Consider the following 16,534-nt stretch of genomic DNA (forward strand, 5'->3'; position numbering starts at 1 on the left):
CAAGCAGGTGTAAAATTAACGAAAAGATGTGATGGATTATATCTTTCTAATAAATAAATGAGCATTGATGAGTGGTTCAAAGAATTTGGAAAGAATACAACATCAAATTTACAACTTGTCAAATATTGTAAGAAATTAAAAATTCATAATGTGGTTATTTGTATGAGAGATGAATTAACAAATGTGCTGAAACGTACAAAGAATATTATTATGAACTTAGAAGATAATAATGGGAACGGTTCTCATTGGGTTTGTATTTTTAATAGTCAAGACAAATATTATTTTGATAGTTTTGGTCTTCCACCACCTGTTGAAGTCATAAAATTCTTACAGAATGGTGTTTATCAAACACTTCTAGTCCAAGAATTAAATTCCAAGTGTTGTGGTCAATTATGTCTATATGTGTTATTTCAACTCAACAAAAATAAAAAATTTTATGATATTATTTTTAATCTAATATAAATGACTTGTGTTGGTAAAGATGGTTCTATCTTTGGTGTATCCCAAGAACTGGATATTGATTTATCAAATTATTACACAAAGGCACAGGCTGAACGACATAAATATAATATAACCAAAAATATTAACATGAAAAATGCTTATAAATTAAAAAATTATCCAAGCCCGACTGACGCGAATGACTTGGTGAGATTAAGCGATTTATCACAATATATATCCTTAAATAAAACGGCCGTGTATTCCAAAGATACAGAAGTGTTGATATTATCTCCAGGTCATACAGAATTCACAGTTCGAATTAAAATAAATTTTTATAAAGAAGGGCGTATCGTTTGTATGAGAATAGAACAATGGGGGTATGATATGAATGATTTAGGGTATAATTGGTCATTTAAAATTGACCTCGAAGACCTGGAACAATTAAATCAGTCTCGTAAGGAAGAATATTATCCACGTGGTATCGTGAATGAGTTTTGTGGGGCCACGATTCGTAAACAACAAATAAAAGAATTTAATAAGGGTAAATATAATAATGGTTTTGCCCTTGTTTATATCATGAAAACAGAAAAAACAGGATTATATATAATAAGTAAGGAAATACAAAATGATTTAACTATGGGAAGATGGGGAGGTGTTTCGTGCCATAATATTATTCAAACATATATTTCTAATACATAAATGACAGCAAGAAGGCTTCAAGAAAATTATCATTTCTATGTCCAAGCATACCTTCAAGAAAAGGGTTTTCGGTATTTTAATAAATATGTTCTACAACATAAGAATGAGGTATTTTCAATAAAAGATTGGCATTATGCTGATGTTGATAAACCGACAACTTTAGATTTAATTAGAATGTTAAATAATGAAAAAATTATAAAGTTAAGAAAAGGTAAGGCTCTTTTAGAAATTCAAAAGAAATTTTATTGGTTTCCTGTTGTAAAAAAAATTATTTTGGATACAGGAATAACAAGAAATCCTGATGAATATATGTATGATATTTTATGGGGTGTAAGCGATTCAAGGATAATAAGGGATGAGGAAGGAGTTGAAGAAGAGAGGGAAGAGGAGGAAAAGGAGAAGAGAGAGAAGGAGGAGAGGGAGAAGAAAGAGAAGGAGGAAAAAGAGAAGAGAGAGAAGGAGGAAAAAGAGAAGAGAGAGAAGGAGGAGAGGGAGAAGAGAGAGAAGGGGAGGGAGGAAAGAGCGAGACTAAATAAATGTGAAAATATGAAAACCGATGAGATTAAAAAAAGATTGGGGGTATTACAGAAAATAACTCAACCCACCGAGGAGGAAAACAAAGAATTGACAAGTCTATTTGAAATATTTTCTACAAGACTATTGTCATCGACAAGATATTCATTTTAATTCAAGTTTTTCATTTTTTTTTTCTTAAATAAATGGAGGAGAGAGTGAAGGCATTTCTAAGGATTCTTTATGTTTTAAAAATTAAGATTCAAATGTGCATGTTGGAAACAAAAAAGGTTTTTGCACTCTGCAGGAATTTTTCTCATAAATAAATGAGTTATTGTCTCAAATGTAAAAAGAAAACTAATACTAAAAATATTTCATATATTAAAAGTAAAAATAACAGGGTTATACAAAAAGGTATATGTATGGTGTGTGGTTCAAAAAAAAATCAATTAATCTCCAAACACAAACTAGGAGGAGATATACAAAAGTTTTTATCAGGAACTAAATTTATAACTACTGGAATACCAGGGGAATTACATCTTCCAGGGTATTCTTTCTGTGGTCCAGGCACAAACTTGGATAAAAGATTAGATGAGGCAGACAATCCTAAATCATGGAGTCAACCCATCAATAGAGTTGATGAAGTGTGCATGAGACACGATATTGATTATGGGAATACCACAACGTTGGAAGAAAAGCATGAAGCCGATAAAGAAATGTTGTACAATTTGTCTCTGATACAAAATCCAACCTTGAGAGAAAAAGTTGATCGGTTCATTGTGAAGAAGATGATTAGTGCTAAATTGAAACTTGGACTTGGAAATTCAAAAACTTATAGGCTCTAATGATGTCATTAAGACTGAAGAGCAATTAGCTGATGGATTACATATACCAATATTCACAAAGTTTCGTAGAAGGAAAGTTTATTCCAAGGAAGTTGATTATATCTGGTCCGCTGATTTGATTGAACTCAATAATGATAAGGGGTACAAGTATGCTTTAACCGTTATTGATTTGAGGAGTAGATACGCATGGGTTGTCCCTTTAAAAAACAAAACAGGAAATACTCTTATGTTCGCCTTTCAACAGATATTTAATAAAAGTAAGAGAAAACCTAAAAAATTGTGGACTGATGAGGATAGAGTTTTATAACAAGACATTTATGAATTTTTTTTAAAATAACAGTATTACATTATACAGTACCTTTAATGAAGGGAAGGCAGTTGTTGTTGAACGTTTTAATCGTACCTTAAAAGAGAGACTATATAAAAAATTCGCACAACTCGGTTCACAACAATGGTCATCTTTTATTCAGGATATTGTGGATAAGTATAATGACACGATTCACACGTCAACAAATATGAAACCATCAGAAACATTTACAAAATTAAAATATGAAAAAAAGATTAATGTCAGAAAACCTAAGTTCAAAGTTGGTGATATCGTAAGAATATATAGGTGGAAATCTCATTTTGAAAAGGGTAATATGAAACGATAGACGAACGAACTTTTTAAAATTGTTGATGTAATAGATACGGCTCCTTGGACTTGTAAGATTTGTTAGATGTGTTTTTTGTGAGATGTTAGACTTATAAGGTGTGTGTGTGTGTGTGTGTGTGTGTGTGTGTGTGTGTGTGTGTGTGTGTGTGTGTGTGTGTGTGTGTGTGTGTGTGTGTGTGTGTGTGTGTGTGTGTGTGTGTGTGTGTCCCAACCCTCACATTCAAAATCTCAACCCCAACCCTCACATTCAAAATCTCAACCCCAACTCAATCCTCGCCCAACACAATGTCTTTTTCAAAATGAGATTTCCACATATATATATATATATATATATATATATATATATATATATATATATATATATATATATATATATATATATATATATATATATTTTTTTTTTTTTTTTAACGTTTTTTTTTTTCTCTTCTTCCAATTCTGTCTTTTAAGGCTTTCAGGTTTGATGACATAGAAAGAGGGAGTAAGAACTTTCTTGATAGGTTTAGATCCCAAAGAGTGGTAGCATTTCAAGTCTCCAAAATAAACCCAACTTTCCAAGTCTCCAAGGTATAACCACATTCCTGTTGAGTTTCCAAGATATGTATCACATTGTGAGTTATATCAAGCCAGAACCCACATTTCAAGTCTCCAAAAATATAACCATCTATCCAAGACTCCAAGGTAGAATCACAATTTCCAGAAATATAGTGGGTTTCAGTGATAGATCTCACATAGTATAACTGTGGTTCATCAAGGAAAACTTCATTTTTCCAATTTTTATGGGTTTCAGTGATAGATCTCACATTGTATAACTGTGGATCATCAAGGAAATCTCCATTTTTCCAATTTTGATGGGTTTCGGTGATAGATCTCACATAGTATAACTGTGGATCATCAAGGAAATCTCCATTTTTTCCAATTTTGATGGGTTTCGGTGATAGATCTCACATAGTATAACTGTGGATCATCAAGGAAATCTCCATTTTTCCAATTTTTATGGGTTTCAGTGATAGATCTCACATAGTATAACTGTGGATCATCAAGGAAATCTCCATTTTTCCAATTTTGATGGGTTTCAGTGATAGATCTCACATAGTATAACTGTGGATCATCAAGGAAAACTACATTTTTCAAAATGTCTGAAAATTGTGAGTCTCCAAGGTAAAACTTGTATTCTGGCTCATCAAGGTATAACTTGTTCAGGGGGTATTATCTTGATAACTCACAATGAGTACTATTGTTGCAAAACTCTTTTTCAGGACTTTGCTGGTCTCCAAGGTATAACTCTTTGGTTGGATCATCAAGGACGAACTCGTTCTGTGGGTCTTGGTCGCTCATAAGGTCTTCAACCAAGCCAACAATTTCGCCCCAAGTTGTAGCAAAAGCAGTATTTTCATTTCGTATTTCAGATACAATTTCCTGTGAGAAAAAATAATAATGTATTAATCAAGTGATTTAATTATTAAATGAGTATGCTTCAATTAAAGTTTGAAAATAGGAAAATAAAAATCTTACCTCAACAGATAAGAGGTTTGAATCCAGTTCATCAACTTGAAGGTTTAGTTCCATACAAGTCGGAGAGCTCCAGGCAAGCACACAGCACACCATCACCAGCAAAAAAAATGTTGAAAATGGAGCCTGGGCTTGAGGCTTTAATAGGGAAAGACTGGTGGGTGTGGTTTCCTTTGGAAATTCCCTGGGCAAGCCCACGCAGGCCTTCTTTGGGCAATTTTTCAAAACCATAACATGCTGGAATTTTCTTGTGATTTCTTTGTGAGTCAGAGATGAACTGGAAATGATGTAAGAGTAGGCGGGGCTTAGGAAAAGTGGGCGTGGGTTATAAAAAATACCTCATGAAAAGTGGGCGGGGCTTCGCAAAGGTGGGCGGGGCTTAGCAAAGGTGGGCGGGGCTTAAAAATCCAGACAAGTGGCGGGGCTTAGAGGAAAGTGGGCGTGGCTTATGGAATACCTCGTGAAAAGTGGGCGGGGCTTAAAGAAAAGTGGGCAGGGCTTTAAAAAATTCCATTTGAAAGTGGGCGGTGCTTATGAAAAATGGGTGGGGCTTAACAAAAAATAACCTGTGGCTCAGGAAGTGGTCAAACAAGAGCATTAAGAGAAGTTTATCATTTCGTAATGGCACAAAAGGGGTATCTTAAAAAATATAAAGATTCAAATGTTTTGTTTTTCAATATTTTAGATGGGGATTATTGTGCAAAGAAAATTAAACTATTGAAGGAATTTGAGAATGAACAAATCTTTATAGGTTCAATGAGTGAGCTAAACAATATGCGTCGGTTATTTGATAAAGAGTGTCCCGAGGCTTAGACGTTTCAGATATTTCTTTCGAATCACCTTTAACAAATCACATTGCTACTTGAACAAATCTTTATCTTATTGCATGGGTTATTTGAAAAAAAAAAGTGTCCCCAGGTTAAAAGGGGAGACAAATAAATATACCTTGGGATAAAAAGGGGGTTTATTTTTCGGGAAAAAAAATATGAATCGCTGAAAATCCCCCATTCATTTACATGGGGAAAAGTGAGCCAGAATCAGTATATTCACCCTACTGTGGCCGTAGTGCAAATCCTGCCACCAGCCTCCTAATATAAAGTAACCCAACTGCAGGAGGACGTCCGCAGACACAGTTGGGCACTAGATATGAATGGGCTTTGGCTCACAATTAGCTCCTCTGCCCTTCCCCAGGGCTTTGGCTCACAATTAGCTCCTCTGCCCTTCCCCACCACCACACCTCAATCCCCCCACTCCCCCCCCCAATCCCTTAAAAAATAAAAATAATTCTCGTATCCATATCTGGAAATTCACAAGAATCAAATCTATTCGTCTTTGTCATCCACCCAACCTGTCCACCAAGTTTTGTCTGGATCTGTCCATAACTTTTTGAGATATCGTGCTATACAGGGTGTTCCAAAATGACCTGGACAAATTTGGTTGTTAATATATTTAGAACCACAAATGATACGACGACACCCTTTGGTTTATATGATACAGAATCTCATAAAGTTTTGTGCACACCATCAATACACTTCAATGTGAGTTCTGTCACGTGCAGGACATCAAGGCGATACACGAGTTCTTTCCATGCTTAGTTCAGCATGGTTGCGTCCACCAGTGATCCGAGAACAAAGATCCTGCAGGTTTGCCACCTTGGTGTTGTCGCCAACATCTTTGACAAACCCCCACAGAAACAAATAATCAAGGGGGGGTTATGTCTGGTGATCGTGGGGGCCAGGCAATTGGTCTGTCTCAACCAATCCAGCGACATGGAAAATTTTCATTGAGGATGGCTCGAATGACTAAGGCCCAATGCGGGGGAGCGCCATCCTGTTGAAAAGTGATATCGGGTTGCAGGTCTTCAATCTGTGAGAAGACTAATCCTTCCAAAATGTTAAATGTAAATTTTTGAGGTCACTGTCCTCGGCAAAGAAAAACGGACCCACCAAGCAGTCATGGAGAAGGCCATGCCTCACATTGACCTTCAGACCACCGCATATGTGTTCAATGACCACATGGAGTTTTCAGACCACAGATCCTCACATTGTGCCAGTTGACCTTCCCTGATATATGAGCGTAAGCTTTGTCTGTGAACATGACCTTTTTCAGGTAATCTTCATCATCCTATATGTGACTGAGCATTTCCAAGGCAAACACCTTGTGTTTGGGTCCGTCATTTGGATTGAGTCCCTGCAGAATCTGCACCTTATAGGCATATAGCTTCAGTCTTTTATGCAAAATCCTGTGTTCAGTGGTGGTTGGTAGTCCCAGTTCTCTGGATGTGCATCAAATTTATTTTCTGGGACTTTGCTGGAATGATTCACGCACTCGTTCAACATCTGCTGCACTCGTGCTTGGTTGACCGGTACTTTTCTATATCTGACAACTTCCAGTCTCCTTAAACCTCTTGTACCACTCTCTGATACTCGTCTGCGATGGCGGATTCCTTCCATACCATGTACGGAAATTAAGCTGAACTTGCTTGTCGGATCTCGTCTCGAGAAACCATTCGACGCACTGAGCTTTCTCCTGTGGAGTCACCATTTTCTTTTACATTAAACCACCAGATCTAAAAATAAAGAAAACTTTATGAGTTTCTGTATCATATAAAATACAGGATACCATTTGTAGTACTAAATATATTGATAAGCAAAGTTGACCAGGTCTTTTTGGAACACCCTGTATGTCGTTTTTACCCCTATTACTCAATGGTGAAGAAGCACTCTTAAAATTCCCGGATCCAGAACTGGATTCAGATATTCATCAAAATTGCATCAATTTTTCCTTGTCACATACCCAACTTGTCCACCAAGTTTTGTCCGAATCCATGCATAACTTTTTTGAGATATCGTGCGGTATATCATTTTTGGCCCTCTCAATGGTGAAAAATCATTTTAAAAACTCTAGTATCCGGATCTGGAACTTCACGAAAATCGAATCATTTCGTCCTTGTTGCCCATCCAACCTCTCCACCAAATTTTGTCCGAATTTGTTCACAACATATCCTGTTCACAGACAAGTAGACAGACAAGGCTGAAAACTTAACCTCCATCCACCTACAGTCATTATCGTCCACCTGATATTTTCTTTCACAATGTCGCAAGATTCCTAGAAGTCCATGGACAAAGACCTTTATAATCCATCCATCCATTGGGACCATACTCTGTGCGGAGCATCGGTGCTGCCTAAGCAGTCTCCTTGGCTATGGACACAATCCTGGATGGGTCGCCACTCCGACACAGGATACCAGCATGCTGGCACTCATTTTGCCGACCTCGGAAGGATGACAGGCTGAGTCAACCCCACCGGGTATTAATTCAACAGCCGCATGGGTTTTGAACTCAGGATCATAGGATCCCAAGCCCACCACCCTAACCATTAAGCCAACACCAGGCATACCTTTATAATGTCATGAGTTTTATGGTCCCTGGGTGAATTGTTTAAGAGAAAATAGTCGAAAATGATGTCAAGAATCCACGTAAACTCCTCAGTAAAAGCCCTGCTTGAGAGAATGCCACATTGTTATTTGGGTGATGTATAGTCAACAGCCACTGCCTCAATTACTGAGGCCAGTACATACTATGATCTTCACAAGGACCGTGACACCTATTGGCTCCAAGTTTTCGATATTTGATGATCCTTTTGACAGTTGTTTTGGTCGTTTTACACTGAGGGGAAAACTTGTAGGGAGGGCATGGCGATTGTGAATATGACAGGTCCAAAGATGTCTTTCGCTTTTGCAGAGCAGGAAGCACCAACATGGTGGCTGTATTTTTTTATATATTTTTTTAATGTTGAAATTGTGGGTGGAGTCAGGCCAGCTGTCCAACCAATAGGTGGAATGGAATGTCACACATACACATACACAGAGGGACGAACAAGCATATTGTCCATATAAAATTTTCAAGTGTGGGTTTGTTTGTGCATTTGTACGTTATTCTATCTACGGCCAAGCCGTAGCACCTCAAGACCGAAAAACGTGCTGGGGGTACCCAGGTTCAGGTCATGGGTATGAAAAGAAAAATCCATCTCTTTCCTCCCCTCCCCCCTCCCCACCCCAGCTTCTCCCTCATCCCCCATGGGTTGCTACACAGGGAAAAAAAACGATGTAAGGGTGCTGGCACATGCTGTGCATTGAAGACGCCCGGTTGCTTCTCCTTGTTGTGTACATTTATATCTAATCATGATGCTAATAAGAACATGACTTAACCTTTAAATCCTATTGTAGCAATCTTAAATGTAAAACTGGTATAAATATACTTAGGCTCGAAGCTTCACAGCACAATTATTTCTGCACTGACTTCGCGTTCATTTAAGAGTCACGTCAAAGTGAATTGTGAATCGCTTGGGAAAATAATAGTTCCAAACAGAGGTTTCCTCGAGCTGACGAGTAATAATTTTGAAGAGTGAAGAAGCAGATGTGCTGCTTCCAGTATAAATTGTGTAGACCTTGCACCATCCAAAACTAAAAGTAGATCTCTTTGGGTTGAGCAATGCATCTCACCTCGTAATGCCAAAAACGCATTTCCCACTCTTGTTTATAGTTTGGCACCGGAGCAAGATCCACTGGGAATATTGCTTGTGCTCGATTACCTAGCGCTGTCTGCTAAAGAGTACACGTTTCTCATAGAGCTGCATTCCTATTGGGAGGTACGTTTGTGGTTTTTTTACAGGTATTTTGTGTTCATTAGCCACTTTGTTGTGGAGTGTTGCAGTGTGAGACTTTTTCACCTGAGGAAATTTTACACATTTTGAATGCTGCGTTTTCCTTCCATTCATCTTCGACCTTTGATTGTCTGGAGTTTTTTTGTTTCTCGATAATTATTTAATGATGGTCTCTTGCCATTTATTTTCGAGATAATAAATGTATTTCCCAGCAGGGCTGGCAGGATGGCCTTGAGGTGTGCACACTCGCCTCCAAGCTGTGTCGCCTGGGTTTGAATCCCGATCCAGCTAGAAACTGTCATCCCGGTGTTTCACAGATCGGGTGAATTGTCGTCCCAACTGCCGGCATTAGTTGGTGAATGTTAAACATCCCACATTTTCCTTCGCAAATAGTAGGCGAGCTATCGCCGACACCATGAGCAAATTTCAAAATCCGGTCCTAACTGCTTAATCGAACGTCAGGCCTGGCCAGCCAGTTCATGAAAGACTTGAGCCAAAAACTTCCCTCGATCAACCCCAGAACAAGTGGGAGTAATTGTGGCTGTGAAAGAAGAAGTAGAAGAATTGTATTTCCCAAGCAAGAACAACTCGAATCAGTGTGACAGATCAATGGTTATCCTTAATATTATTCCAATGTTTTAAAAATAAAATGGATTCATTGCCAATATTTTGAGGTGTGCATATTCTTTCTTGCATCAGGACAGCAGAAACCTATCGCAGCTGCCAAATTTTGCCTTCTCAGTGCCCCTGGCACACTGGCAGCTGAGCAAACAGAAAGGGATAGCAGAAGATCGTGCCACAGCACATCGGCAACAAGCGACGATGCTCCTGCAGCACGCTCTTCTCGCTTTCCCCACAGGTGGTATAACTAGAATTTTGTGTCAAGTAACCAAAGCCACCTCTTGTTGAAGAGTCTTGTATGATGTTGATAGGATATCATTTTTGTGATGTTGTTCCTCTTTCAGTGCTGCTGCTCCTGTTGGATGCTTGCGGTGTGCAGGCGGATGGGGAAGTCCTGAAGCACTCTTACTTTGGAAGAGCAGCAGCTGCACGGTACACTTCCTGTGCCAGCAATCTGAACCAGTGTTAAAGGACAATGTCTATGTAGTTCGGATTGTGTCACTTTGTGCTCATCAGCTTGAGTTGGTACTGATGCAAACTTGAGTAAAGATGAGTGGCTTTTCAGTCGGGGAATGTGTGAAGAGAATGGGGGGGGGTGTCAATGATGATTGGGAAGAAGAGGGAGCAGTTTAAGAAGTGGAAAAAGTGAAAAGTGAGATGGGCAACATTGGCTTGTTGAGCCACATGTTTGCAAAAGGCTGTAAAACTGATAACATAGTTTTTTTTTGTCTGGCGGATGGGACGGAAATAAACCTTGGTGTTTCGCTCTGCCGACCCAACGATAATTATCTATCAGTTTGCTCTTCTACAGACTTGTAACATCATGAAGTGTCGTTCCTCGGGTGGACGATAAGCTGGTTGGCCCCTCCGCTGTCATTAGCTGGTGGACATTAAATATGTTTTTGTGAAGAGTAAGCAAGTTGTCACCGGCACTCTGGCAAAATTCTTACCACCTTCAGTTGAAGATCAGGCCTGGCTAACGAGTTCATGAAAGACTTTGGCCAAAAATTTTTCTGGACGACCCCACTAGGTTGCAATAATTGTGCCCGTTAAATGCATTGTATAATATTCATCTCTTCCAGCTTTCATTCCCGTGCAGATTTTTATCCCCTTAATGAGCGCAGATTTTTATCCCCTTAATGAGCGCAGATGTTTATCCCCTTAATGAGCGCAGATTTTGATCCCCTTAATGAGCGCAGATTTTGATCCCCTTAATGAGCGCAGATTTTGATCCCCTTAATGAGCGCAAATTTTGATCCCCTTAATGAGCGCAGATTTTTATCCCCTTAATGGGCACAGATTTTGATCCCCTTAATGAGCACAGACTTTGATCCACTTAATGAGCACAGATTTTGATGCGGTCAATACACCTTCATTTGGCATCAGATATGAAGCTTGTGGCCAAGTTTCATCAAAATTGTGTGCTTGGTTCAAGCAATAATGACTGAAGTGTTTACTGACTCACTGACTGACACTCACTCACTCACTCACTCACTCACTCACCTACAGACACTGCTCGATTGTATAAACTCACTTGACTGAAGTCCAGGTGAGCTAAAAACGAACGCATTTCACGGATTATCCACAAACACTTAACAAACTAGTAGTGGACCGCAAGTAATTAGGGTATGTACTTATTGTTATATGGAATGAGTTTTTCATCAGCATATGAAATCTGCAGTTTCTGCTGTGTTAGTGTGTTGGTAAAACGTTGAAAGTTACCTCCCCTGAACCCCCCTCCCTTTCCTCCCCTGAACCCCCCCCCCCCTTCCTCCAATCCATGCTGACTTCTCATAGATATGCTTTTGGTAAATCTGCTGTTGTGTCCAGTTTCCTAAATGCTTGTTTGGTGTTTATTCTAGAATTCTTGCTCCTTCCAGGTCTCCAACAGATTGAAAATGTAGAAAGTAAGGTTTCTTTATCACAGTGGATGTATCATGGGTTCACCATTGAAAAACTTCAATCGCTGAATCTTCAGTTAAAAAGCAATTTCCATTATCTCGGCTGGATAAATCATGATGATTGGGTTGCTGGAAAATGTTTCAAAGCTGTGGCTGTCCTGTAATGACGTGCAGCCATCGACCTAGAGAATTCCTATGGAAACAAAATACATTCCAACACTGTCCCAGCATCAATCTTTCAATTTCGTAACATGGGGGTCTCACACATACTCTAATAAGGGGATGCTAGAAGCTTTGACATATTGTGAATCGTGTTGTCCGACTTGCCATCCTGACCACATCTGGCTCCTTCGGGATCCCAATCATGACCTTCCATCTTTTCGATTTATTTCAAAACAAATGACCATTTTGACAACATCTGGAAGAGATAAAAGGCTTGCAAATTGTCATTTGATGCTGATAAATCTCTTCTTGTGATACTGCTACTACTACTACTACTACTACTTCTTCTTCTCCTTCTTTGCCCAGTGATAGCCAGCTCATCTCCGGATAAGGTTAACTCGAGCAGCTGTTTTCCTTGCTACCTTCTCTGCATGCTGCCTGAAGGTCAGGGACCGGTCCATTTGTACACCAAGGTAGGTAAGAGCATGCATGAAGGGAAGCCAGATGTTATTGAGCTGGACTTCTAGCTGCTTGTCTGTGTTACTGTTCTGAAGGTGGAAAACAGACAAGACTGACTTCTGAACATTGAGACGTAGGCACCATTGGTTGTCGTAGCAGTCAATAGAAGCAACATCTCGGCTGAGAGTGGCCTCGACTTGCTCATATGCAGGATCGCTAGGTCATCAACGTTAGCAAGTTAAGTACCTGTTGTCTCGGGGAGATCTGATGTGTACACGTTGAACATCAGGAGCACGAAGACTGAACCTTGCGGAACTCCATTCCAGATGCGGAGTTCTTTCCATGGAGACCTCAATCATCCCAATCCCAATCTGTCCTTTTTAATGGATGATGACTAAGTAAAACCGTTTGCGATCAGTGCAACTCGAATCACTCAGAGACCAAGTGACTCCATGTGCATATTTAACAAGAAAAGGAGCAATCAGAGATTGCAGACCCCTCGCCAGGACTTGTTTTGTGTGGTGTTTCTGTACTGGTGTGTTACGTAATGAATAATAGATATAACTATAACTGCCACTTGATGACTGCTGGCAATGATGAACGAGTAACAAGACTTCCCACTTTGATTGATCGGACACTTGACCCTGACCCATGATGTTTTAAAAAATATTATTATTCGATTGAATTCAGAATGAGATTAAAATAAATTAAATTCAAATCAAATGGAAGAGCAAATAGGTGCAGTCCTGCATTGCAGTAATAAGAAGGAACCTGAACAAGCAAAAAGCCAAGATGAAGTCATCAGAAGGAACCTGGATAGGATTTGGGTTTCAACTGCTATTCCTCTACCTTCAAACCCATCCAGGTGCAGCCAAGTAATTCATACTCAAAAAAAGAAAATAAAAAAGAACCCACATCAAAAAATTAAATAATTCTGGCTGCCAGACTATGCGTCTGATCATATTGAAATTTAAAAAAACCCCTACATTCCCCATCACTACTAGATCATAATTGTGAAGTTTCATGTCGATCGATGAAGCGGTTAAAGAGCATTTTTTTTTTTAATTTAAGATTTTAGCTCAATCCAATATGGCTGCCAGACCATGGGACCGATCAATTATTTGTGAATACCCTGTATCCACAAGGCTTGGGAAACGTATGTGTGAAGTTTCACCTTGACCTGTTCAGCTGTTTCAGAGAAGATTTTTGAAGGTTTAAAAAGAAAGAAACAAACAAAAAAAAACGCATTGTGGCTGCTGAACCACGTGACCAATGATGTAGTTCATTTTTAAATTTTTTTTATTTTTATTTTTTCCTGTGAACCAATTTATCCCTGGATGACCCTCAAAAATTTTTCATACTGATCAGATGCAGCATTCTATGTATGCAATTATGATGTCATAATGAAGGCAACCGTGATGTTAAAAAAAATCACTTATTCCCCATGAGGAGTACTTGACGTGCCAAGTTTAAATTTTTTCCGTGGAGTGGTTTTGGAGATAGAGGTCCAAAGTTTTTCCTTTTTTTCCAACATGGCTGCCACACCACGTGACCTATGACGTCATGATTATCATAAAACATTCTAAACTAGAGGGCTGCATTCGCTTGCAGCGAATACGTATTTGGCAACGTCATGAATTTTGACGCCTACAATCTCGGAAGATATAGGTCACACAACTTTGGTCAAATAAGATTTTTTGTAGGCCCTGTTGTGACCTATCACAAAATGTCAGCGGCTAACCTGTATCTTTCCGTGGGGCGAAGATATGTGGCATAATGTGTTTTTGACCAACGTCATGAACTTTGACCCCGACCGATCTCAGAAGATGTAGGTCAAACAACTTTGGTCAAGTGAGCCTTTTTGTAGGCCCTGTTGTGACCTATCAGAAAATGTCAGCGGCTAACCTATATCTTTCCGTGGGGCGAAGATATGGGGCAAAATGTGTTTTTGACCTTTTGTGTGACCTTGACCTTAACCTTGAGAATTTCAAGGTCAAAAGTTGATGCTGCACTTCCTTGAGATGGTCCCATTTCAAAGATGTAATTGTTTGTGCTCCTAGACAAAATCCCTAGGAGGAGTTTTAGGGCAATGGATGTGACGAAAATACAGAATAACTAGAGGGCTGCATTCGCTTGCAGCGAATACGTATTTGGCAACATCATGAACTTTGACGCCTACGATCTCAGAAGATATAGGTCACACAACTTTGGTCAAATAAGATTTTTTGTAGGCCCTGTTATGACCTATCGGAAAATGTCAGCGGCTAACCTGTATCTTTCCGTGGGGCGAAGATATGGGGCAAAATGTGTTTTTGACCAACGTCATGAACTTTGACCCCTACCGATCTCAGAAAACATAGGTCATACAACTTTTTTGTTGTGAGGTTTTTTGTAGGGCCTGTTGCGTCCTTTCAGAAAATGTCAGCAGCTAACCTGTATCTTTCCGTGGGGCGAAGATATGGGGCAAAATGTGTTTTTGACCTTTTGTGTGACCTTGACCTTAACCTTGAGAATTTCAAGGTCAAAGGTTGACACTGCATTTCCTTGAATGCAGCCCATTTCAAAGACATTACTGTTAGTGCTCCTAGACAAAAGCCCTAGGAGGAGTTTTAGGGCAATGGATGTGTGACGAAAAGAAAATAATAATAATAATAATAATAATAATAATAAAGAATTCCTGTAATAATAGTGTATTTGGCATGGAATTGCCAAATACAATAATAAAGAATTCCAGTAATAATAGAGTATTTGGCATGGAATTGCCAAATACAATAATAATAATAATAATAATAATAATAATAATAATAATAAAGAATTTGAGTAAAAACAATGTATTTGGCATGGAATTGCCAAATACAATAACAAAGAATTCCAGTAATAATAGAGTATTTGGCATGGAATTGCCAAATACAATAATAATAATAATAATAATAATAATAAAGAATTTGAGTAAAAACAATGTATTTGGCATGGAATTGCCAAATACAATAACAAAGAATTCCAGTAATAATAGTCTATTTGGCATGGAATTGCCAAATACAATTAGTCGCTCCGATGGTGAAAATTTCGTCTCGATCCGACAAGCGGTTGCGGAGAAAAATACTAAAGTTCTGTGTGGACAAACGGATGCAAATGCAATACCCTCTCCTCTGGCGAGGCTAATAAGTAAACGTGGAGAGAGAACAAAGGATATGAAAGCATTTATTATGCAGTTTATTCACAACAATACGCACCCCAAGTATCTGATGAATGGAAGTACACTGTACGTAAAAATTTCGAATGACGTTATTGGACTAGCATGACTTAAATCGAGTACTGGGGTACCCACACCAACCCTGATCGTGCCTGGTGGAAGGGTAACTCCTCACCCACCCCTCAAGTTGCAACGTCCAAGGCACCCAATAATGTGCTACCATCGAAACGCCGTAAATCATTGACTTACTGTGCTTTTAAGTTTGCAGTGGTTTTGATAAGGCGACTTGATTGGCATCCCAGGGGTTGTGGAGGCACAATGACATGCAATAAAAAAGCAGCATTAAAGACAAATTAAACTCTTAATTTCAAAAACCATGAACATTCTATTTTCAATTCATCCTTGTAAGGAAAAATGAGAGCACCATTAAGCATTAAATGCAAATTCCAATAAATTATAAGGGAAGAATTTATTTTTGGGTAAAGTTTATAGCATCAGGATCTTGAACATTGCATTTCTTTCATGATCATGAGAAACAGAAAGCAAAGGCGATTTAAGAAAAGCAAAGTTCCTTGGTTTGTTGAGGCCCGTCTATGCTTGGTGTAGTAAATTGTATTTGACAATCGCAGCATTGCATTCAACTTGCATATTTTGCTTCGTAGCAGCAACATTGGAATGGCTATTATAATTATGAGGATTTGCAGACACGATTAATGCCCATACATAAATCCTTCAGTAAAAGTGATCAATTATGTGACCACAATTTTGCATTCTCTCTTGTTATTCTGTGTGAGCCATATCATAAATGATGACACTAATGCTTGCTCTGGCTACCTGTTTCTGAGCGAAGGACTTTACCTGCACTCGCTGA

General features: G+C 38.8%; 1 protein-coding gene across 2 annotated transcripts in view; it reads left to right on the plus strand.

Annotated features, from left to right (window-relative positions):
• Positions 1-16,534, plus strand: part of TCF25 (TCF25 ribosome quality control complex subunit) — a 51,283-nt gene that overhangs the window by 26,876 nt on the left and 7,873 nt on the right. For both annotated transcript variants that reach the window (XM_085895409.1, XM_085895410.1), the window contains exons 11-14: positions 9,207-9,312; positions 10,027-10,186; positions 10,293-10,380; positions 16,514-16,534. The exon at positions 16,514-16,534 is cut by the window's right edge and continues 138 nt beyond it. In XM_085895409.1, the coding sequence (XP_085751535.1) occupies positions 9,207-9,312; positions 10,027-10,186; positions 10,293-10,380; positions 16,514-16,534 (375 nt within the window). The remainder of the gene's footprint in view (positions 1-9,206; positions 9,313-10,026; positions 10,187-10,292; positions 10,381-16,513) is intronic.

This window comes from Eptatretus burgeri, chromosome 9, assembly GCF_056783735.1.
Source record: "Eptatretus burgeri isolate ZD-2024b chromosome 9, Ebu_testis_v1, whole genome shotgun sequence".
Classification (NCBI taxonomy): domain Eukaryota; kingdom Metazoa; phylum Chordata; class Myxini; order Myxiniformes; family Myxinidae; genus Eptatretus; species Eptatretus burgeri.